Genomic DNA, 25,595 nt, shown 5'->3' on the forward strand with positions numbered 1-25,595 from the left:
CCGAGAGGGCAGAATTTTTCATTCAGTTGTGCTGAGATAGTTACCTCAATTTTTTATCTTTTTCTTTTTTCCTCAGAAAGAGAAAGCAGATTAAAATCAAGTGCCACAACAGGAAAAAATGCATAAAAAAAAAAATTAAAATCTTGCTTTCACCATTGTGGTAAAAGTTGTTATCTTATGTGAGGCAGGTAGTATTTTACTGTACTCATCTCTTTCCAATTAGCTTTTCTTCATTTTTTTTGCTGCCAGTAGTAGCCCTGGTCTCACACACTTACAACTCCAGGTTTATCCTATACAAATTCAGAGCTGCTTCTAACATCAAAGTTTAATTTAACACCTCTAGGAAGTAGCTAGAATTTATGCAGGAAGTGAAGATATTCAGCTGCAAATGAAAAGATGGTATGAAAGATTATGATAAGATCATCATAAACTTTGATTAATTAATCTGCTGCAGCATCTTGCAGAAGTAGGCTCTTTTCCTGATAATACCTGTTCGTAACAGTAAGTATTACCTTTGGATGTGAAATCTTGGACTGTTATAGCTTGGGCATTTAGACCAAATATTGTCAGGTGAGGAATTCTGGCTCATAATAATTGGCTGGAGAAAAAAATGAGAAGCTGGTAACAAGGCCAAGAGCTCATTTGTTCCTCTCTCCTGCATGTGAGCTGTGATCATTAGAAATTTCTGCTTATCAGTCCTTTGTCTTTTCAGTTTGTTTGTCCTTTTTCCTTCGTATATATTTCCTTTTCATTGCTATTCCTAAATTCTTTCCTTGTCATTCTCTTTTCCAGCAGCTCAGTTTTAGAGCTACTTGCATGATTCTTGTGAATTTCAACATGTCATCACTTCTCATCCCAGTGGAAGATGATCTGTTTCTGCTGAGATATAGCCTTAATAATTACACTGTTCACACCTCTGCTTTCCCTGGTTATTCTAAGAATAATTAAAATGGGAGTGTAGACACAAAAGAAAAGCACTCTTTTGCAGCAGAAACACTCTCCTTGACTATTATTAATGCACTTTCAAATTTCAGTTCATATTTATCCTCTGAGGTGTCTTGAAGCTTCTTGTTAAGCAGTGGGTCTCCTGTTGCAGTGCTGTACACTAGATCTGAAAGAAAAAAATTTAAAAATTCAGGTATATTTTTATTAAAGAAAAATTATTTATTTATTATTATTTTATTTAAAGATAAAAATTGCTGGTAACCCTAAAGATTTGGTCTCTGGAGTGAAGGCCAATTTGATAGGATATTTGAACATATATATCCCTATTATAACTGGCAGCAATTATATGAAAAATGTGGGTGAATTGCAGGATTTCTTTCTTGATCCAGCATGTTAAAGATGTCAAAGTCCATGTTTGAATTCTATAGGAGTTTGGGGATCAGACATTGCCATTCTCTGCTGGTACACTTTGTCATGCTGTGTGAATTTGGTCAGGTCTTCATTATTTCCTACACTCTTCTTGTTGTTTACACAAGGCAGAATAGCTGAGTTTCAGCAAAGGAAAATATAGTTACAGGACTAGAGCATAACTGATAGCTTCAGAGAACTTAAAAGATACTGTGGTGAGAGTATGTATTTTCAGATAGAGTGTAATTCCTGTACTGGAAATGCATGAAATTATTCAAACACATTTTCAAAACAGGAAGCATTAATAATTCATAAATGTTAATCTTTGAACATTAGTGTTTTTCAAAAAGGTTTTTAAGTGACAACTGAATTGATCAATTGCCCCCTCTCATTGAATTAGGACAGGATGGTTTTTTTAAATAACTTTAAGTGATGGTGCTATTTCATTAATTCTTTTCATGCTCTGAATCTTTATGTTCATTAATGAAATATTTAGTGAGGAAGTAATAAATACTTTAATTCTCCTTTTGTAGCACAAGTGGAGAACTACATGTCACTGAAAAGAGGGAGCACATTCACTATACCCATTGTGCACGTCATAATATTTGGGTGGTAATATCAAATAAACAGAAATGCTGGATTTGATTTCTTGATATGAATATATATTGCTTCTCCTTATGATTGAGACTATCACAATTGATGGGACTGAGCAGAGATTATAGCATTTTATTGGTGGGTGTCCTTGATTCTTTTACAACCTTCCAGTTTGCAGCCACTCTGTGCCAGGTTTAAATCTAGTAAAGTTTTACATACTATTTCTGTCTACTTTGTCTCCAGCTGCCATTTGATTCCTCTTTAAATTGGAATTTGCACTTCTAATTTTTCTTTTTCTTTAAATTCCATGTGGGGCTACTTTTTAAATTAGGATTTGAAGCATTTTTTTCCATTTTGTTTTGTTGTAGGGCATGTAAATACCTCTCAGAGTATAGTCTCAGGAACATGGGAGGGTGGTGAGAACAGCCCCTGGGCTAGTTTGTGATATTCATTTCAAGTGCAGAAGCACTGGTTTAAATACAGGTCAAAAGGCTGCTGCAGTTTTTCCTCATGAAGAACCTTGTTTCAGCCCTGGATTGGTGCATTTGACACAGATGGTTGTGCTGTGGGGTGAAATGAGCAGCCCTGCCTGCCTGGGCTGTGATGAAGAAAGCAGTACTGCAGCAGGGCAGCTGGCCCCTTCATCTCTCTGAATTAAAGTTACATGGAACTTTGCTGAGGATTAACACTGGCCTTCTGAACTTTCACAAAAAGCTTTAAATATACTGTGGCAGGCTGAGGCAATATCCACTGGGCATATGTCTGTTGATTAGGGGATACAGGGATGAAAAACCATAATGAAAGTATTTTCTCAAAAGTAAGTGACTGTGATGCTTTTTACAGATGAAGCAGCTCAACATGGTGGGTGCAAGTGCTTAGGCTCTCCTTGGAGAGGAGCAACAGCAACAGCCCAGACCCCTCAGACTTGAGGTTTGCTTCTCTTAGGCTTAAGGCAAGCACAGCCTTCCTGTCCACGATCCAGGAGCCACTTATGTAAACGATAGTGCAGCCTGGGTAGGAAACAACACTCCCTAGGCCAAAAGATTTAATCTGACTGGGCCAAATTGCCCAGACATTCCCTGGGTGCCAATATCATGCAGCACTGAGGGTGAAGAAAGAATTTGAGGACCCACAGGAAGATTTACTGTGGGAGGCTGTATTTGAGAACTGTAGCTACTGTTGGTTTTCTAGTCTGTTTTAACTGCTCTCATTGCATGGTTTCTCCTCTGCTCTCAGTAATTATACTAATAGTATTGATTTAATCCTTTCAGTCTTCAAAGAGCTTTTTGAATAATAATGAGATAATCCTCCTGACCCCTGGAGAGACAGATAACCATTATTAAAAGTAAAAAGTCCTTGTCCAGAAAAGGCAGATTTGATAGGAGCACTGCAGGTAAAGAGAAGTTCATGCCTGAAATTTGGGCATGTCTTTAGTCCACATTCTGTTTTGAAGAATAGCTTTCCATAAGGGAGGCAGAGTAGAGTGAAGAAGAGGATGGCAAAGCAGCAGGCTAGGTAGAGGCCAAGCCTTAATGGTTCCAGCCAGCAATTCCCTTGGGGTCTGTTCTACTGTAGAGCTCAGAGGATTTTCAGGATTTTCTTTATCTTGCCTTCGTGTCTACTTTCCTCCTCCTGATTTCAGTGCCTCCTAGTTTTGTTTTGTCTGAAAGTAGATCATGTGTTTGCTGCTGAGTCTTGTATGTTTTTATGGGTTCTAGCATACAGATACCTTGATCATGATGAAGATTTGGGATCCAGTTGTGGTGTTGGTGTTTCACAGACAGGTTTTCTCCCTGTGATGCTACTGCAGTCTCTGGCTTCCCAGAGTGTTTTATTTGTTTTATTCTATCAGCACTGTTCCATTCTCCCAGTTCTTCCCCCCTTGGGTGATTTCAGTCAAGATTGAAAGGTAAAGTGCCAGAAGTGGGGTAAAGAAATATTGGATGCTTATACTCTCACGTAAAGCTCCAATCCCTGGTGAGTGACGCTGTTTGTCTCAGTAGCTTCTTGTTTTATAACTGCTTTATATAGTAACACAATTATCTCAGCATCAGGCCAGTTCTTTATTCTGACACTTCTTAAACATCTCGAGTGATGTGGTGTCAGCTTGCACCAGAGGAGACGTGATCAAGGAGATCTGTGCAGATGGGTGTGAATGTATTTTCTGCCTGAAGGAATTAGAAGTTACATACATGTGTGATTGCTTACAAGGCACTGAAGGGAGTTTTGTATGAATTCAATAAACACTGTGTAAAACATGAGCTCAAGTCTGTTTTGTCCTGGGTACGCCTTTCTGTGCCACGGAAAGGTGGCATTCATCCCTGTTGTACAACTGGGGGAACTCAGTTCCGTGGTGATTCGTTCGGTGTATCTCATGTACAGAGGAGTATGGGTATTGATCTAGGCCATTAAAACTTACCATGCTTCTATTATTTTATAAGCATTAACTGCACACAAGGACAACGTAATAAATTCTAAAATGCATTCCAGTTCATAAAACTCACCAGTCTGTTGTTCTGCCCGGGGTGACCATTAACAGCTGCAGTGATTCCTGTGGACAGCTGAGGAGCTGGGTATGGCTAGTAATGCATATATCATGCAAAGCGCGTCTTCTCAATAGACCCTCACAGCAAATTCAGGGAGAAACCAAATTCCCTGGATTTTCTTCCCTTCCTTTCTTCACTTTCCACCATTAGGCTCTGTCTTGAACGTGGTATGTCCTGGCTATTGACATTTCAGTCATTCATTATAATAGCAATATAATCATACAGCCACTGTATATATCTGCAGCATGACAGTGTAATTACCTGCTGGCTTTCCAGAAATCATTGGCAATATGACTAATGCTAAAAGCTTTTTTTTTGGTTTTTTTTTTTTTTTTAAATAAGCTTCCTTTCTTCTTTTTGTTCTAATAGAAACTATTATAAACCCTCTGTGGAATGTGAGACTGGTAAAGACATGACTCACTGGGCAGTGAGACAGCAATCTCAGACACTGTAACATGATGCAGAAAAGGTCATAAACTTGCTTTCATAACAGGATTATTCATACATTCATTCATTAAAAATTAAACACCTGTGGGAGCACATGATGCATTGAAGTTAGCAAGTATTGGTGAATACTTTCTTGTAGTTTCTTTACTCCTAATCAGTTGGTGTGAGTCGAACTTACTCCAAATTAAGTATTGCCTTATTCAGTGCCATTTACACTTGAAGTTAGTTAATTATTCCTATTGAAGACAAGCGCCATAGGTAGCTATATAGTGTTTCAGAATCATGACTTTATGGAGTGATGGTTGGAAGGTGGTTTTGTTTTCATTTTTACGTCTTTACAATGAGCTTATATTTAAAAGAAAAACATGAAGTTCTATATTATTTATCTAATTTTAGCTAAAAGTTGCTGTTTTTTTCATTATACTGTTAACAGGTTTTTGTTTTGTGTATTTGGCTGGGTTTTTGTGGTTTTTTGGAGTTGTGCAGAAGAATTGATGTGCTCCAAAGTCTTGTGACATAGCTACCTGTCTCAGCCTGATAACATTGCTGTGGGTGTTTTTCGTTAATGTGCCACACTAGAATGTAGCTAGGACAGGATTGGTTAGGCAGAGCTGGATGTGGTGCTGTGGAGCTTAATTAAAACAGCTGTAATAGGGTGCACAGGGAGGCCTGTCTAGCCTAGTCTATGGCTCCCTGGGCTAGTATCAGATGTCTGGGAAATCCAGAAATAGGCTGAGCATGGAGTGGCAGACTGTGACTCAGGGGTGTCTTGAGTCAGGGGTGATATTTTGGAGGTTAATAGCCTTCAGCAGGTTTCTTCTTATGTGAGTTTGCCTAATCATATTAGTGCTTATGTTGACTTCTGGCTTCCACAGCAACATGAGACAGAGAGTTTCACTGTGACAAAACAGTGTGTGAAGAATTATCTCCTGTTGCTGATTCTAACTCTCATAACATAACTTGGTGACACATATTTCTTTTATTTGAAAAGAAAAATGGAAAATAATTTCTCAGTATGCCACTCATTTTATGGATCTCTAGCATATTTCCGCTCAGTTCTTTTCTAGGCTAAAAAAAATACATCCCTAGTCTGTGAGGTTGTTTCATGTAAGGAATCTCTACGTGCTTTGGACCTTTCTTACTGCCCATTTCTGTAGCTTTTCTAGTGGTAGAATATTAAGACCAGAACCAGAACTACATGGGATGTTCACGAAGTGGTTGTGCCATGAATTTATACAGTGATGTAATTAGTCTTTCCACTTCTATAACTTTCCTAATACCTGTCAACGTAGGACTTGAGTTTTTTCCTCCCCATAATAATAACCATCTCCTATTCCCACATTGTTCAGAACATTATTGACCTGATTTTTTTTTTTTTTTTTGGTGTAGGAATATGCAAGTGACATGATAAACTTTGAGTTAATGGCAGCAGTTACTGTAAAGTTTTCCAGATGTAACCAAGTCATATTTGGGGCCATAACCTTGACAAGCATCAGAAAGAATTTAAAGCTTTTTTACGGTTCAGTGTTACAACATTTCTGTTTTTCACAAGCTGGGTAGAAGGTAAAACTCAGGTTGGTTTTAGAATCCAAATGTAGCTAGAGCTGCATCATACTTGCACATCAGCAGCCAGACAAGATTTCTATGTCTGCTTTTCTTTAATTGCAGGTATTTATGAGCCGCCATTTCTTGTATTATTGTGGTGAACCTACTCTGGATGTGAAGATTGCCTTTTGTCAGGTGTGTGTTCCTTACAGGTAAAACAAGGTACAGTATATACTTGTACTTCATTTTTGCAATACATGCTGTAATAAGAGAAAAATAGAAGTGAGTTTCAGTAGCCAACTGCAAGTAACTGGTTATAAAGATGAGAATAAATACAAAAAGATAGAGAAATGCATCACAAAAAATTACTTTTCTATTTGCTCTCAAGTTTATTTTGTAGTTTAGTCTTAATGATTTTTTATTTTGTTTTGCTAAAATATCAGTTAAAACATCAGTTAGTGTTCTGATGGTTTTTTTAGTGAAAAATAATGGCACAATTTTCAAACAGAAAAAACGCAAATTTAAAGTATTTTATCTTAGTCTCTTTTTCTGAGACAGAGCCTTTTACATTGTAGCCTGTGACTATAATTTTCTGTTTACCTTTACAGGAAGTGAAGGAAGGGTAATTAAAATTGTGGTGTTTGTCTTGTATCCCATGGAACACCTTGTACTATGCAGGTTCTAGGGGTCATGAGACTGCAGTAAAGCCATTTCTGTATTTCTACATCACCCTTGAAACTGTTTGATCACAATGTGTGGAAGTCCTCAAGGCTGAAACTAAATCTTTGATGCAAAGGAAAAGCTTATTGATTTATCCAGTTTTTGGTTCTCTTGGTTAAGTTAGTTAACATATATATATAAGTCACAAAACTGTGTGCATAATTTTCCCTTGTGGATGAAAGATGACTTTCTTTCTCACTTCAGAACGTTGTTTCATGCTTGAACTCTGTCTCTTCATAGTTTTAAGGTTTTTTTGTGAGATGGGACATCAGTAATCTAACAAACCAGAGAGCTATTAGGGACATTCTTCATTTTGTGAGGCTGGAAACAGTGTTGCATTCTTAGAGATGAATTTATGATAAACACTATTTTTTTTCTTTTATATTACATAAGGAGTCCAAGTGAAAGCACAATTGTAAAAAAGGAAGAGCTATTACTTTTGTGTAAGCATTTAACACGAAACAGTGACAGGTGCTGGAAAGTTTGCTTTATGCTTTTTAGTTCAGGAATACTAAATATTAATTTTGCTGAGAAGGTTGAATCTGGACTTAGGAATCATCAGCTCTGGGATGGGTCTTGACTATTCAGTTTAATAATCTGCTTAACTGTCTTTTCTTTTTTATCTCCCATTCTTCATGTGCATGTGTTTAACTGGCTTAATTCTTCCACTGGCAACTTTGTAAAATGCTGTATTTTTGTAATGTTTTGACAAAGATCACTTCCAGAAAAAAAAAACAACCCTGCAAAAATTGCAAAAAAGGGGTTTTTTTTCTCAGATTGTATGAGAAAAGTGTTATTCATGCAAAATTCCTTTCACTGTGCAGAACAGAGGTTTTTTGCACCTCTCTCCTGTTGACTTTCCTCTCCTTTTTACTTAGACCATTTCAGATGCATTTGTATCACTGAGATTAATTCCTGTTTAATGGCTGCAGCCAGAATGGCATCATCCAGTACAAAGAGACACTATCCTGACACTGTCGGAAACAGAGTTCCATCCTTCAAACACTTATCACACCCATACCTTTTCAAGGTCTTCAGATCAATTCTCCTGAGGATAAAAACTGGTTTAAGCTTCATGTTAATTTATTTTCTCCATAAAGATAGGCCCTGATCCAAATAACAGCTAGAATTATGTGCTAGAACAGTCTCTAAATTAAGTGTCTGGTTGCATCAAGACCTGTCTTGGATGCTGTTCATTTGTATTGCTTAGAGTGGGATGGGGGTTACATCTCTGTCCTTGGTCCAAAGAGCCAGATCTTTATTTAGAGACTAGGAGTAGTGTCCAGGTAGTAATACTGTTTATTCCATTCTTACTCCTGCTTCCATTTCAAATTTATGCCTCACTGCAGACTCTCTAGAAAGCATTTGTGCTGAAGTGCCTTCCATAAAGTTTCAATATTGAAGAGTATTAGTACTGGGGGCGTATTTTTCTTGTAATATATATTTGTGGCCTAAAAGGCATAGCTTTATGTTCTCTGAAGGAAAGTGACATACACATAAGTACAGGCCCTTTCTCTTGACACAGAGCTTATGTCACTGAGCAGACAAGTTTTGTATGATGAAATGCTAATTCAGCAGGAATAGAATTTTAAGGATTTCCGACTAAAGGAAAAAGAAAGGCCCTTCCTGAGAAACACTCAGTAGCGTAAGTAGGGTAAATATATACCTCCCCACACCTTCACCTCACTGGCAGTATAAAAGCACCCAAGTCTGGAATTACTGGACGTGGGTAGCCAATTCATGTTTGAAACAGCCATCTTTTTTAAGGCTGAGGAAAAGGATATCTGCTTTTCTATCATAATAGAAAAGTAGGACAAGAAGGCCAATAGAATTTCTTCAGACTTTTGTAAGGCTGGTATCACCAACAAGCTTTTATCTGTAGGGCCCTACATATTTTTATTGAAGCACAAGGTAAGGCAGAGCAGTGTATCGTGAGTAGAATAGGACATTAATTTTTAATACTAATACATTAATAATATTTAACAATGCCTAAAGGATACAGTTTTCTTCATCCATATTTTTTGTTATTTAGTCTTTCAAGATGTTTTTTTAATCAAGACATGTATAGAATTTACATGTTCCCTAAACTGTAGTTATATGGGATACCTTTACTTAGAATACTATTCTAAATGTAGTGTGTCCTGTGATTATGCCTTCTATCCAGTGGGAGATTAGTTGGTATTCATAAGCTATCAACAAGTGATTTCTGTGAGTAAAATGATGCTTCATAGGGTCAAGAGCTGTCTATTTCTAGCTAAAGGTGTGATTATTTAGCTCCATATAGTCTTTATTTATAAAATGGAGAATCTTTTCATTAGCTATGGTCTTCACATCAAATACTGTAATTATATAGTTCTATTGAGAAATCTACTTTCTCTCATGTATGTTTGGCTACTTTTTTTCTTTTGAATCTCTGATTTAGTTCCTCTCCATACAGAAACCTCAGTCTCAAGGAACCTTTTCTTTCAGTGCTTCTTGATCAGTCCTTCCAACCTTCTTTGGTGGGATGACCAGGGCTGTGGTCAGCATTGAACTCTTCAGCCATCAGGGGAATTAGGAATCATTTGAAGTAGTGTTTTCTTGTGCAGATACTCACAGATTGCTCACCTGGTAGAAGTCTGGCCTGGAATGAAGGACACACCTCTGGGACTTCTGAGCAATACGTGACACCACAGTTATAAATGAGCTATGAAAATTTGGTGCCTGTAAGAAGGAAGGAATTAAAAGTAGTTGAAGCTCAGTGAACAAGTGGAGGACAAGAGAAGGATGAGTAAATAGTGCTTTGCTTCATGTTTTGAGTAGATACAATTGAAAAGGAGAAGGCAGACTTGCTGCTTTGTGTGTAATCAGAACTAGGTAAGGGCTGGGTAAGCTGCTGGCTTTTTGGTATCAGAAGAAGTTAAACAAGGACAGAGTGTTTAAACAAAAAAACGCAACAACAAAGAAACCCCAACCTAACAAAAAAATTGCCCAACCAGCACTTAGAAATATTGTACTCCACTTAATAAAGTATTTTAATATGATGTGTTAAAATAGAGTGGATAAAGCAAATGTAAAAATATCAAACACTGATCAGTCATGGTTGAGTTGTTTGCAAGGGTCTCTTGTCTACTTGAAAGGCTAAATGCATAAAACCCCCTCTCTGGAGGACAAAACAGCTGGAGAGAGATTAAAAAAAGGCCAAAAATTAGCTTTTAAATCCCACTCAAAGCACACCAAAATCAGGAAGACTGGGTGACTAATACAAGCCTCACAGGAGGAGAATGAGGTGGAAGAATGGAGAACTGTGGTGTAATGTAGCTGGTAAGACCAAAATCTATAATATTACATCCAACCACACACACACACAAGATGAAACCCTGTGTAGGAGATTGAATCACTGTCTATGGACTTTTGAGTTCAGGGAGAGCCAGAATAAGTGAGAAGTCTGGCTTTATGGTGAAAAAAGTAGATGTAATTTCTGCCATAAATGTGTCATATGCAGAATGCACAATTAAAAACAATGTAGTAGATCTTTCTATACAAAGACACTCTGTATTTCCCAAAGTGACAGCTTCTGTGGCCATTCAAATTTACACAGCAAAACACGTGACCCTTGAATTCGAAGCAGAGGGCTCAGTAAATGCAGGTTCATGCCAGAATTCTGGCACTTGAAACTTCTGTGAGATTTACAGCTGCACAGGTGGGAGGATAGCCATTAAATTCGTGGTGCTGTTGACTTAGCAGATGCACCCAGGTGGGCAGGGCTTGCCTCTATGCATGTTTTCAGAGCTGGCCAGAAGACTGAGGGTTTTACCATACTTGTGAATTTCAGTCTGTACAATCTCAGCATTTGACTTTTAAATTTGGAGGAACATCCAAATTTTAACGTCCTCTGATAGAAGGCAGGTTACAGCCATCCCTCCCCCACCAGGTTCGGGAAAAAAAATTTCCTCGGAGGAAAGTGAAAGGGAAAAAACCTATTTATTTAACAGACACAACGCACAATGGGAAAAGAATAATGCTGAATAATGCTAAATAATAAAACCTCTTGCTGTGGAGAGAAGCCTGGTAAAATTTTAGAGTCCTTTCTTTGAGCATGATCTCTCTCTCTCTCCTCTTCAGAGCTGGGTCTGCAAAGGCCACCCTCTGGGCCAATGGTGTAGGATCTCCTGGTGTGTTCTGAACAATTCCAGAAGAGAAGAAGAAGAAGCCAAAGTCCCAGGGAAAAAAAAAACTTTCTTGCCTCAGCTCGCAGACTAGCTGAAAAGCAAAGGGGTTTAACCTTCCATCTCTCTCCTGAGAAAAGGACAGAAAGCTGGCTGAAAAGCAGCAAAAAGGGTGCTTCCTCTGCACTTGCCGCACAGAAGCATGCAGAGGAGATAGAGTGACCTTGGAGCACAAACTGCTCTGAAAAGTTCTTCTGGCTTTTCTTCTTTCTCTCACACCCAGTTTTAAAGGCACAGAAAGGCACAGGAATCATGTCCAGGCATAGAGCTGCAATACGGGATACCCATCATAAAGTCACCCCAAGACAAGATTAAACTGTAGCTTTAAGATATTATCCTTTTGGATCCTGAGGGAACCAAATGCATCCACCTCTCAAGCGTGCTGTTGTCCTTATCAGTCTCTTTGTCTGAGGCGGGGTGGAGATGTGGGGGCTGCTGGAGAGCCATCATGATATCAGGCTCAGAACATCCTTTCTGCTCCATCCTGCTCATCTCTGGGCTCTGTGCCAGCTGCAAATTTGGAGTCAGCCTTTCAGTCTTCCATCTGATTCTTTTGCTCACCTGCATTTACACATGTGGAGTGCTTTAATTGATTTCAGTAGCCTTGCACCATGGTACCCTTGAATTCCCACCGGGATTTCTGTGGGCAGGCAGGGAAGGATGCAAACACAGAGGTGAAGTTTTCCCTCTGCTGATGCTGCCAGTGGACTCTGTGACAGCACTCACAGTCTTGGAGATGCAAGCGACAGCAATTTGCCATAAATTGCTGCTAGCATGGTTTGTATTTATAAAAGCTGAAATGTATGAGATGCTGAGCTGTAAGAAATTGCCATATTTTAGGCTCATCAATAATAGAAGGAGTGGTGTTCAGAAACAAAGTTCTGTCAGTAAAATATAATAAGTATAGTTATTTTGTAGGATAGAAATGGACAAATAAAATGGGATATCAGGAAGCAATTTACCTCGTATTATAAAGAATTTCATTATTTTATTTCTGTTGGGCTTTTTAACCCTTTTGCTCTCTGTACTCTGAAAGAAAGGAAAAGAATACAGCTTGTAGCTCTGTGTGAGGCAGTAAGTTATTTGAGTTTCACGGAATTTTTAAGTACTTGTCCTTTGAAAGGAAAATATATGCTCTCCAAACAGTTAGTAATGGTGGGAGTATCTTTTTCCTTCGTCTCAAATGCTTGAGTCTTGACAGTTTATTTTCTTTTCTCTTTCTCACTTGTCAGGATACTAAGTAAACATCATTGCAAATGTGGATACATGTTTAAGTGAGCTAACAAGGATAGTTAGGTTTTCAGGGCTGAGAAACTTTTGCTTCTCTTACATTTCTCAGTATGGAGGAAAGAGAATGGCATTGGGGAATGTGTGGGTGTGGGTGTTAGGAGTTTTCAATTAAGTACCGAAAGGAGAAAATAATGGTTCACACATTTTTGTACATATGAAATGAAGGCTAAGTTCCTATCAGTGTTAAAGAAATGTAATTTCGTTGTCCAAATGTTTATGGAAACTAAGAACAAATAGCAGTCCAATGCATAACTTTGAGGAATAATCCTTCATCTTACACAGAGGTCTGAGAAACTTAGATGTGTTTTGTTCAAAGCTTCACACCTGCAATGTTTACTGTTAATCTGGGGCCTCAGTATTGTAGCTTGTCCAAGTTCATTTGAAGTTCACCTGAAAATTTGCTAACTCACTGGAATTCACTTTACTATATGAGACCTATACATTTTTACTATGACATCCTAAGAAGCAAACCTGATTGCCATGTGTATCTATGAACTTCCTTCCCTCATCTATTTCTTAATATAGTGCTGATACCTAGTTTCTTACGATGTGAGTCTCAATCACATTTGAAAGGAGTTTATGGTTAGGTGCATATACAGAAGGGTGTATACTGGAAATTCCTAGCCCTGGGTTCCTTTCTGATGCCACATAATTAAAGCTTTAACTTAAGCTGCCTGTACAGAACTTGTAAGCATTGTGTAGTAAAACCTGAATCTGAAATAGCTTAGTGGTGTCCATGAGGGGCAGCTGGGGGAATATTAATATCTGTACCAGCTCCAAGGCTTCTGAAGGGGTTTGAGTGAGCACTGAGGATGTAACGGGACAAGAACAGAATGTAGTGTGCAGGCTTCTTTAAGATGAGATATGCAAATTTGAAGATTTGGAGAAGAACCTTTTCATCAGGGTTTGAAACTAAAACTAACATTGGCATGCTCTATAAGGAGCATGAACTTCCTTACTAAAGGGAAAAGGTTTTTTACCTTAATTTTGGAGTGAAACAAAACTGCCATTTCCTTGTCCTCATTCAGAAGTGGTTGTTGAATCAACCAGAGATGGTTCTTGATTAGGTGTCAGCTTGGTTTGGGGATCTGATCAAATGTGATTAATCCAATAATGCCGTTAATTCATTGATTTAGGGATTTGATTTAAATCAGCATCATGACAAGGATAGTTATATAATTCTTCTCCTGGTTGTTATGAAAGTAAGCAGTGCACTGGACTTTAGAAGCCTTACTGTGCTTTTATTTTGCTAATTTAGATCTTGATAAAAATTGGAAAATGTAGAGTAGGGTTTTTTTGTAGTTCTTTTGCACTATGGGTTTAAAGTGAGGAGGCAACTTAGTGGATGACTTAGAGGCTGTTTTGCCTGTCCACAAAGCTGAAGTTTTTGTCACTCAGAGGAGGCATTCTGCTTGAAGTGAGCTTCAAACTAAACCAGCCTGCCTTGAATTTTAGAAGTAATGCTTGGTGTTTGTTTCCTTTCAAAGACCTTACGGGGCACAAATATTTAAGTAGGGAAGAAAATACTAATCTAAAAAGAAAAAGTGATTCCATGAAAAACAAAGCAGTCTTTACCTTTCCCTCTCACACACAGTTAGGAGCAGATTGTCATAGCAATGGTCTGTGTTGTGCAGAGGAGAGCTGCTCATCAGGACATTTCTGTCTTCTTACCAGTTGTGGTCTTCTGGGTCCCACAACTTTAATTGCTGTTGACTGAAGCCATTGGATATGTTAATTACCCGTGTAACTGAGGTGCTACAGAGTGGTTCTGAGCTGTTTAAATTGCTTTTTAAGACATTTTTCGATTTAAAGTAACCAGCTGCTAGAACCACAGCAGTTCAGAAACCCCACTGTATGCAGCATGAGTTTCCTGAGGCTGGTAGTTCACATGGTCAGGCTAACTTAAAAACAAGTAATTTCTGTTCTAGACACAGGGTGATAAAATATGTGTTCCCATGTAGATCCACACCACACAACGAGCTGTCAGGTAGCTTGGGAGTAAGGACACAAATAAGTTGTGGCAGGCCTGGCTCATCCAAGCCTTAACACAGTCATCCAATCTGTTTAAAAAATTCACTCTGTCTCTACTTCCAGAGGAGCTGGCTATGAGTCAGGCTCACTCAGGAATGCAATTTTTATGCTGACACTTTGTGTATAAACATTGGTTTCAGAGTAATGGGTGTTAATGCTGAATATGTCCTGCATTGTTCTGATAATGACATCAGAATAAAACATGCTCCAAATGTGTTTGTCTAGCGAGAGGGAGCTGTGAAATTCCTGTCAGTCAGGAGCATGTTATTAAAAAAAAAAAAAACAAAAAACCTCTCAGTTCTAGGTCTGCTGTGAATACCTGAGCTGAAGCCAAATTTATTCATCTCTCTCTGCCTAATGGAAGAAGTTTTAAGACTAAGGCTACACAGTGTGAATCAGATCAGCCTGTTTGTCTTCAAGTGGGAAAAAGTCAAACCTCTTTTGGAGTCATTTCACTCTCTGGAAGCTTCAATTTAGTGCTGCGTCAGCGTCCATAGATCTCTCCCTTTTTGTGTTAGGGCAAGGCCTCCCCGGCTCTCCCCCTCGCAATATTTGATGAACAAGTTAATGTAAAGTTTCCACTTGGTCTTCTGAGATAAGACTTTGTGTTTGACTAAAGAGCTACATTTGTTAAAATGTTTCAAAGTCTTAAATGAGGTGTTTAGGATGATGCTCTCCAGTGCCAAAGTGTCTTCCAGTCAGATTGTGGACAGAAAAATAATAATCATTTTTCTAAGGCAAACCTTAATATCCAAGTTCTTTGCAAGGTCAGTAATCTGTTTTTAATGGCCAGATTTTTGGAACACTAGAATAATGTCCTTTTTAATTGAAAGAGTAATGTAATCAAAATCAACTTTACTTTTTTCCCAGCTCCATCAAATTTCAACTTAGTAGTCCATAAACACATAATACAGTTGATCATTCAGATTTTTTTGGGGGAAAGAAATTTATAATAGAGCAAATAAGAAAATTTAGAAGCTGTGTTTGGGAGCACTGAAAAAAAATGCATAGAGGACGCATAGCTGGTTTTTCCTTTTCTTTATAGAAGGCATTTGGGCATGTCATGACTTCCATAAGTGAGCTGCAACTCTTTTAGGGCAGATCTGTTGTAATGTGTTGAGCTTTTGCATCCTGTGCTCAGCATCATGTAGTATAGAATCCTAAATAACAAGCACTTAATTCTGATTTTTATCTCAAATGACTATAAATTTGCTCCATAGTCCACAGGGAACTGAGCTCAGCAGTAGTCATAAAGTGGTTATAGTGTAACTTGCTGCATAGTAATTTTACAAATTTGAGGGAGGGTTTTTTTGGTCTTGTAAAAATTATTAGTTTTTAATTTTACTGTTTTGGGGAGGAGCACTGCTGTGCAGTGCTAGCTACAGTGCAAGCACAAACTTGGTTTTGTGTCATGAAAATTGGCATTTGCTTAGTACTAATGCTTTTGTTAGGTCATGAGAGCAGCTGTCCCTCCTATCCTTAGGAACCCAGAACTCTGGAAGACCTCCAGAACTTCTGAATAATACTGAATAATACTTTTTCGTAATACTGAATAATACTTTTTCATGATACTGAGCCATGTTGGGTCACAGTTTGTCTCATAAACTGCTCTGTTTCTTTCACAGCTCCTGTTGAAAGCTTCTCAGGGCCTTTATCAGGTGCTTAGGGAAAGTTTTAGCACTCCTGGGAATACACTTGCTTGCTCTGTCTGATCAGTGATGAAGAGCCTGATTCATGTGTCTCTTGTCCCACTTCCACACTGATGAAAGTCATCTTATTTTAAATTCATTGCAATACAAACCAGGGCAGAATCAGCACAAACACATGAAGCAGGAATGATGGCAGGCAGAGACCAGTAGTTGGCAGTAACAATGTCACAAACATCAGCTGGAGAACTCACTAGTTTTCTTTAATGAGTGCCTTTTTAGGGTGACTTCCTGCATGAAAGAAGGTCTGATACAGTCCTTATGAGAATGAGCCAAAAATGACAAGAATTTATATTGAAAAATTAGGGTGACAGTGCTTTATCTGTATTCTTACATTTTACCAGCCTTGGTTTCTCTGTCTTTACCAATCCCTCTCCCCTTCCCTTCTTCTGTACAACAGGGATTTGGGAAACAAGTGGATGTGTCATATATTGCCAAACATTACAACATGAGCAAAAGCAAAGTTGACAACCAGTTCTACAGCGTGGAAGTAGGTGACTCGACCTTCACAGTTCTCAAACGCTACCAGAACTTGAAACCTATTGGCTCTGGGGCTCAGGGAATAGTTTGGTGAGTATCAGCAGTTTCTCTTATGATGCTTTGAAACAGAATTGGCATTTTGCATTTCTTCACAGTTTGCCAGCCACAGCCTTTGTCTCAAATTGCAAAAATAGCAGTCAGGCAACAGACATCCTGAGGCAGGAGGAGCCCAGTGGTTTGCTAATAAATTCCCCGGCTGGTAAGAGTGATAGCACTGGGTTTGTTTCTCCACACAGCAAAATGGAACTAGCAAGAAAGGGGAAGAGAGATCTTATCATAATTGACAACTGTGGCGCTATTGCCAGAGGCAGTGCAAATAATATCCCAAGTAAACCCCGTAATTTTAGTCTTTGTACAGCAAAATCACTGAGAGCAACATAGAAACTTGTCACATCCCATAGCATTTTCAAGTACTCAGGGTGGAAGCCTTTCAAATGGAGGTAACTGCTAATGTTTCCTTTATTTCTTGAAAGTGATGTTTCAGTGATGTGAATAAAGTGAACGACAGAAACATTCAGTAGCTCTCCTAAACAATGCAATTTGAATTTAGCATGTTCAAAAGTTGTGAAAGTCTGGTTGGCTTTTGCCTCTGCATTTTTAGACATGGCTTTTATGTTTCTGTGGCAGGCATTTGTTACCTGTTTAATTATGGGGCATTAGGGTAACTAAAACAATCTTTTATCTGTAACTTGATCAGAGATGAAGTCTTAATTCCGTCTGTCACTTCTGTTACTGTTTTTTTTCTGAATTTGATGTAATGTGTGTTACTTTACAGGTGGAGGCAGTGGTAAAGCAAAAGGTTCCTTTAATCCAGTGGCAGATGGTTTGCCATGGACTGTGCATCGGCACCAACCAATTGACAGTGTACAATACCGACAACACATCCTTAGGTCTCAGTCCATCACTTCCAGTGTTTAGAATGCTTTGAGACCATGCAAGTCCAAAGACTGAGCTAAATGGCCAAGTACCATATTGTGTATCTTAAACACAAAAGAACTAAAGCTTGCTTTGAAATCAGCTTTGGGAAAGAGGCATATTTTGGGTTCAGGACTAGTAAAATTAATTTTGCACTATTTTTTTAATTCCATGTAAAGCAAAGATGGTTTTTCTTCCTCCTTACTATCCTCTATTTGTTTCAGAGGAAAATGAGTTTTTGTTGAACCTCTCTGCAACTGAATTGCTGTAATGAGAAATTTGCGAGCAGCAAAAAACAGAGGCGTTAAGCTAAATAAAATCAAAAACACCCTGTGAATTTTACTTTCATACTAAGAGCTGAAAGTAAAAATTAATAATTTCTTAGGAAAGAAAATCAAATTGGAAAACAAGCAAGTTTGAGTGAAAGTTAACACAAATCCCCTGAAATGGTGAGTAGCATGGAGAGGCCATAAAAGGCTTTTTGATGATACAGATATAGTATTACATAATAGATGGGGAAGATAATGAGCATTTCTTTCTCAGTTTGTGTTACATAGTAAACTGCCTGTTGTGAGGCATAATTTACCAGAAATATAATAAACCATCCCTCAGAAAAGCATGAAGAATCAATGGTGAGGTGATTAATTGATGAAAAAACAATTGGGAGATAAATATTTGTAGTTTAGCTAAGAGAAAACAATACATGATGAGAAACATCTTCAGTTGTGTAAGTTTCTCCTTACGTAATATTAATAATAAGCTTACATAGTAAGCTTTGTTAGAATAAGTTTCTACTGTAGAAACTTACCCTATTTAGAAGTATTTTGATGGAAATAGAGTTACATCTAGAAAAAACTGATTAAGGAAAAAAAAGTACTGAAAACCTGCTTGTTTGTGCAGTGCTGCTTGCTCTGGTGGGGGAAGTAATCTGTGCTGCTTGTCTTGTTCCTTTGCAAAGAATAGCCACAAGGAGTGTCTCTATGAAAATATTGGGGAAAACCTAGGTGATCGTTTCTTTTAGATCCAGTGGCTCTGTTTACACTCAATGACTTGTTCAAGAAGTGTCACAGATCTGGGATGCAATTCTGTCCCTCGGTGCCAGAATTAGGAGAAGCGTAGAAGCCAAATGGGTGGTTTCTGATCATTCCCTCCACCAAGGGCAGGCACAGGTAGGATGGCACAGAGGGGTTTAGGCTCAATCTTCTCAGAGCATGCAAAGTTTCTGAATTTTCGTTCAGGATAACTGTGGGTTATTGAGTGAAATAATTGGCTACCCAGCTACTGGAGACAGCTTTAGTGCATAGTGACACTTGGTTTTATGGAATGACAGAGTATGGCTGCTGAATGTTAGCTCCTTTTAGGAGGAGAGGCCGGATGTTTTTCAGGCTCTGGAAGGTGTTGCAGGGTTCCTAGGCAAAGCCACAGAACACTGAAATTTTTCTCATACAGTTCTATAAACAGGTGTCAAGATAAGCAGGAGAATTTCGGTGAAAAACAGTTTGTGTTGTGGAACAGAAGCAGGCATGGGAAGCAGAGAATGTGGTTATGAAAGAAGTGGGGACTTGATTTCACTTGATTGTGTTGAAAATTACATCAAAGAAAAAATTATTTTCTTGATACGGAAGAATTAAAATACTGAGGTCCTCAGGAGATGATGATTTAGTAAACTACATGAAAAAGAGAAAACCATATGGTGTGATTGTTATAATTGTGCCCATGTGAAATAATTATAAACTCAGTGAGGAAGAGTTATTTGCTATAGACCTAGTACATACAGTATCTTTGAAAATTAATCTTTGAGCTCTTTCAAAGGGTTTTGTGTTAACTATGTTCACAAAATTATTTCAGCAGCCAAAAGAAGGAAAGAAAGCAAGCTGCTTGGAATCTCTTGAGCAGGGAAGCTCCTCTTCACCCTGCAAGCCCTACTCTTTATGAAGGTGTAGGCTGCTTGCTCACGTTACATCACACTGACATCTGTGAGAAAGCGTGTAAAGGGTGCGTTTGCATATCATTATCATGTTGTTATTACAGGCATGATGGCGATGGGGCTTTGCTGAAACAGAGCATGGAGTTTATTAGACCAAACTGTAGTTGTAAAAACTGCACATGCTTTTGACCACACTAGTTAATCTTTGAGTCTGGAATAGAAACAGAAAACAGTTCTCTGAGTTTAATTAGACATGTGCCACTTAAACTGCTGAGAGAAGAAGCTGATACCCCTCTGCAATGTTAGAAGGGAGTTGACACCTAACTTATTTTTCAAGGGGCTGAGAGAAAGAGACAGGTCACTTTCAGCTTGGGTTTGTGCATGGTGGATGATGGTGGATGGAGAGGAATTCTCATGTTCCATAAAATCAACAGAAATATGCTGATGTTGGAGTGGGCATTTCTTTATGTTTTAGATGAATTCTTTTTGCCTGGAAGCAAGGTAATTGATCTGTAGGTTTTCTGCTGTGGTTTGCAAGCTATCATTTTTTATGTTGCCTGTGATATTTTTGATACTGTCTGTGATGTCTAGAAAAATGGTGTTGTACGGAAATATTTCAAAAGCAATTTGAAGGGCCTCTGACAGTTTTTGAATTTATGATAGAGGCAAGGGTGAAGTCCAGGTTTCCAAGGCAGATAGGGAAGACATCACTTACAGGCTTGAGGACACAAGCAGTTAAAATCTTATCAGTATCTTATGAAGACATTTGGCCTGGTTTAAGACCACATAGTGCCTATACCTGCGTGCGTTACCAGGAGAAAATGTTAGCTTTGAAAACAAAGTTGTCTGGGTGAACATCAAATAAATGGGTCTGATGATGCCTTTCAGCTGAAATCCTTGATCTTGGTCTTTTCTTAAAAAGTGAGCACAAGCTTTCATGCTGCGTGATGTTGAGATGTGGTCTAATGATGTGTCAACTGGACTGGGGGAGTTGGTTGGGAAGTGCTTTATTCTGTCTCATTGATGCAGGAAGTTTCTGTGTGAGTAATGGTTGAGTGGAGAATATGTGAGCAGGAATTATGCTTTTATGAGAGCTTTTCAGTGAATGCGTTATAAATTTAGAAAGTCACCTCATTTGCAGATATAGAGAAGACTGTAAATATATTCCTGAAGTAGTAAATTGGGAAATGTGTTGCAGATTTTTGTCTTTGAATTAGTGGTTTAATGATATTTTTGAATCTGAACATAAAAGAGATAACAGAGTCTTTTAGTGTTCCCTGTAATAAGTAGAGCCAGCAAGACAGTAAGTAGCTTGATATGTTGCCTAATATTACCATAGGTTCTCCTTGGCTGATTTACTTGTGGTTTGGTGGTTGAATTTTAAAGAGTGCAAAGTTCTTTCAGATCAGCCTGTGGTGATGGTAGTGCTCATTGTAGCTTATAAATCTGCTGATTCCTTCCCTATAGTAACCTCAACACCATAGAATCACTTAAGGTTGGAAAAAAGCCTTAAGATCATGGTGTCCAACTGTTCCCCCAGTAGTGCCAGGTCCATCACTAAACCATGTCCCCAAGTGCCACGTCTGCACATCTTTTTCAATACCTCCAGGGATGGTGACTCAACCACTTCCCAGAGTGTGCAAAGGCCGGAGGAGAAATGTGACAGGTATTGTCCACTACAAGATGCAAAAACACGTGGGCTCTTTTGTACAATGATTATCCTTCAGTTCTGGTTTTGTGTAGCACCATTGACTCCTGGGCTGGGTATAAGGATCTAAAGTGATATTGCAATGGGAGTAATGGTAAAAGCCATAGAAAAGAGGAGTTGATGCTTCTGACCATAATCAATTCCAAGCTCATACTTTTGTGATAGTACAGTGGAAAAAACACAGAGAATAGTGGTCTTATCAGTGTCTTACAGCTAATACATGATTTTATTTGTACTGTTTAGCTGCATACAGGTGTATTCAAGTTCTTGAGACATGAAGATGTCTCTTCATTGTGATCCCAATAATATTGTTTTGATTTGTGTCACTGAAATGAAATACTGTATTCCTTGACAGAGACCAACATTTGTGTGTGTATAAACCGGCGCAGTCCCATTGCAGTTCAGAGGTGTTCTCTTTGTGGGATTAATCACTAGTTTTCCTCAGAAGAGGAGAACAAATACCTGTCATTCAGAGGCAAAATGGGGTAAACAGTGTACTTGGATATGCCTAGAATTTCAGTGGTCCTGAAGGGAGTGGCAGCATTACTTTTGTCAGCCCCGATCTCTCCTGTGAATCAGAACTGATCATATGTTGTGAGTTTGGTTACTTTCATTCCAGTAACACAGTTGCATTGTGCAGACTTTTTGTGCTTAACACTCTACTGGCTGGCACTGCAGATTGATCCTGTTCTGTTGTAGATTCTTCAAATTGTGTCCATTAGTTCAGCCAGTGTTCTCTTCCTCAGCTGTTGTGTGCTTCGCTGATGTGCTTTGGTGTCCTGCTCCCCAGGAGGTTTTTAAAGACAACCTTTAGAGAGTTTTACAAGTGTGTTCTGTGAGAGCAATGTAGGAAAGAGCTGTCACTTCGCACTGGGAGCTATAGCTGCACTGATAGTGAAATGCACATGTCAGTATAAACAAATTTTCCCATGTTTCCCAGTGCTAATATCATCCCATACAATGGCAACACATGGTGATTTTTAATTTTTTTTGTTTGAGGTTTTGTTTTTTTTTTTTTACATTTTGGGAAGTTCTTGTTGAAATACCAGAAGTTAAACTCACAGCAAGCTTTGAACCTCATTCATTTGTACATTGCAGGATTTTTCCCCAGCTCCCAGTTTGCAGATACATTGTGGTATTCTTTGGATTTCCTGCATGTCATTGCTCTGAAATACCAAAAACTGTGTGTATTTGGTTGCCTATTGGTCTGGTGTACGTCTGAAACAGCACATTCTGCTTTGTGGTTCTGATATCTCTATGCCTTGATTCTCAAGAAAGACAGTAAATTTGCCAATTATATTTGGAATCTGGATCACCAGCATGTGAATTTTAAGGTGCTGAGAGACTCCCAATGAGTGCAGCAGAGGCTGAGCCTCTGTTCTTGACCTCCAGAATATTGAGTGGAGGTGCTAATTTAAGTTGTACAGATCTGTGTTTCTTAAGCTGATGTTATTAGAGTTTGCATATTAACACATATCCAGAGACAGTTTGCTTGCATATGGAGTGAGAGGAGGAGACCATGTCTTGCAGTGCTCTTGCAGCAAAGAACTGAGCTTGGATATGGAAGGAGATGCTGTTAAGATCATAGAGAACAGTTGCTGTGTGACAAACTATACATAACATCTGAAAAATAGGACAGATGGATTGTCTTTGAGTCATTGTTTGCTTTGATTCTTGAGCTTCTTCTATATACTACTACTATCTGTAAGTGAGAAAGAAGCAAAGAAAAGGGATGTATCCAGTAACAGTGCATAAAGGCACCTGAGGCAGGATGAAGACCCATTTTTACATGACAGAGGAAACTGAGATGTAATGTTTGGGCAAGACTTATTATTGTATCATTTTTTTTAAAAGGTCTGACATGTAGAAACTGTACAAAAAATGTTTCCCAATTTCTTTTTTTTTTTCAGTAATGTCCTTCTTCTACCTAACTGCAGAGATTCCTGGTAGGCAGGAAGTCACCACATATTTCATGTTTGTCTTCTTTTGTTTCATTTCCCTTTGCTTGTCCAGAGAAATCTAAAATTGAAAATGTAGTGGTAATCACAAATGGTATGTAATAAAATGTGCCATAGTATTCTTTCCTAGCAAAGAAATCATGTCCTCTGTCTCTAAAATACTCTGCCTATATTTCTATGTCCTTTTTTGATTCCTTTCTCCTTAAAGAACCTGTATGGTTTCCATGACTACAACAGTTAAGCAGGCAAAATCTATTCCATATTTATACTCTGCAAGTTTATGGGGGGAAAAAATAAATAAGTTTGTGAGGAAACCATCTCTGTGCAATCTGTTTTTGTGAACCCTGACAGCAATGCTCCCTTTATGTGGTCATGAATTCAGTACTGTAAAGGCAGGGTCAGGCTCATTTGAGAGAGTTGGCATCCAGGGTTTTCAGCTGGATTGATACAACTCTTTGGCATAGAGCAGGTTTGTTCATAGCTGTGGCTGGATCTGTGATCCCCTTGCCATTAAAAAATGTATCAGCTGTTTGAAAATTCTGTGTCTGCAGGGAAGTAACTGATGATTATGAAATTGAAGCTCTTTCTGTGCGTTGATTAGAAACTCCATTTAATTTACAGTATTTGCTATCAGACAGTGACATTTTATAACTCTCTTTATGGATGTCAGGTACTTCTGTTCCTACACTGTCAAAAGCTTCCTCTTGGTCACTGACAGATCTCTCTTTTCTCATGTTTGTGCTGCGTCACTACCATAATACAACTTACTGGACAGATTTTTTCAAGACTCTCGTTGGTCCTCCTGGAAAACCAGGGTTGTAATTAACTGCTGTCAGTGCATTGCAGCTGTTCCTTAACAGACTTCAGGCTCATCCTTTCATGTCATTCACCTGAAACCCTGTCCCCACTGAAATTGTTGCATCATCATCACTGATCACCATGTGTTTCACATGAGACAGATTGCACAAACCACTTCTGTTCCCTCTTAGGACCAAGGGATTTCTCCTGTGATAGGAGAATGGCTGTGGCCACATGGAATCAGAGAGGTAGGGCAATAGGACAGACCACCTAAATAAAATGGCAGGCATCAAAACAAAGACACAATGGAACCAGAAAAATAAAAACTAGAGCCGGTCTGGAAGGAAATGCAGCTCAGAAAATTCAATTTTCTTTGTCAGCATGTATTGCTGATATTTATTCTCTAAGATGAATGTAGTCTACAGATTTTCACAGTGCTTTACAGAAAGCAATTTATTGTGCTTTGTCCCAAGACCCATCCTTAGACAATCATAAGAGCTGGTGACAGCCCAAAAAAATTAAACAGAAGTTGTGCAAGATAGAAAGAAAATATGAAACAAGATATTCTATGTGAAGCCTGGGTGAAGTTTGTGAACAGTGCTAGGCATGTCTGATGTGAGATGAGTGGGAAAACTCTCCAGAATGGGCAAGAGTTGGCAATAAAGAGAGACAGACAGGAAGGGAAGCAGAAAGTAGGAAGACTCAAAGACAGGAGTCCCTTTGCAAGTGGCAAATAGGACATTGAGGGGTTGGTTTGTTTGTGGGTGTTATTTGTGTGTAGTTTTCTGGTGTTGGTTTTTTTGGTTTGGTTTGGTTTTTTTTTAATCTTTTATTCTTTTCTGGATTCAAATACAGTGTTTTAAAATTCTGTGTACACATCTATGTCTTGAGATTTCTAGTGTTACAGGGCAATTCAAAAACCTAAGATTTTTTGTTTTGTTCCTGTTTTAAAAAGGCACTTTGGCTTGTTATGCAGGTAAACCATTCTGTTTCTGTCTGCTTAGAATAGCCTTGCGGGGATTGCAGGGTTGGTTTGGGGAAACTAGAATCTGAGTGGGCATTTAGGGTTAAACTTTTTACTTTTTTTTCTCCCATGGTTATCACATTGTAGGTGAAGGCTTGCTAAGGGTACACTTTTATTTCATGGTTGAATTTTGGTATTTAATCATTTGAGAAATGCAGCAAGAAGTGTTGTGAAATAGCATTTCTTATTGAGCCAAGTGACAGCTTTTGTTCTGTTTGTCAGGCAAGCCAGCAAATCTTTTAAACTGTGATTGCAAGGAGGTTATAGTAAGATAGTATCTGGCTT

At 38.6% G+C, this 25,595-nt stretch overlaps 1 protein-coding gene across 9 annotated transcripts in view; it reads left to right on the forward strand.

Moving 5' to 3' along the window:
* MAPK10 (mitogen-activated protein kinase 10) overlaps positions 1 to 25,595 on the forward strand; it is a 148,484-nt gene that overhangs the window by 61,140 nt on the left and 61,749 nt on the right. For 7 of the 9 annotated variants that reach the window (XM_048305345.1, XM_048305346.1, XM_048305349.1 and 4 more), the window contains 2 exons: positions 6,609 to 6,680; positions 16,841 to 17,010. In XM_048305345.1, the coding sequence (XP_048161302.1) occupies positions 6,609 to 6,680; positions 16,841 to 17,010 (242 nt within the window). Of the gene's footprint in view, positions 1 to 6,608; positions 6,708 to 16,840; positions 17,011 to 25,595 lie in introns of all 9 variants that reach the window. The other 2 variants (XM_048305352.1, XM_048305351.1) reach the window with 1 other exon arrangement.

This window comes from Corvus hawaiiensis, chromosome 5 (assembly GCF_020740725.1).
Source record: "Corvus hawaiiensis isolate bCorHaw1 chromosome 5, bCorHaw1.pri.cur, whole genome shotgun sequence".
NCBI lineage: Eukaryota > Metazoa > Chordata > Aves > Passeriformes > Corvidae > Corvus > Corvus hawaiiensis.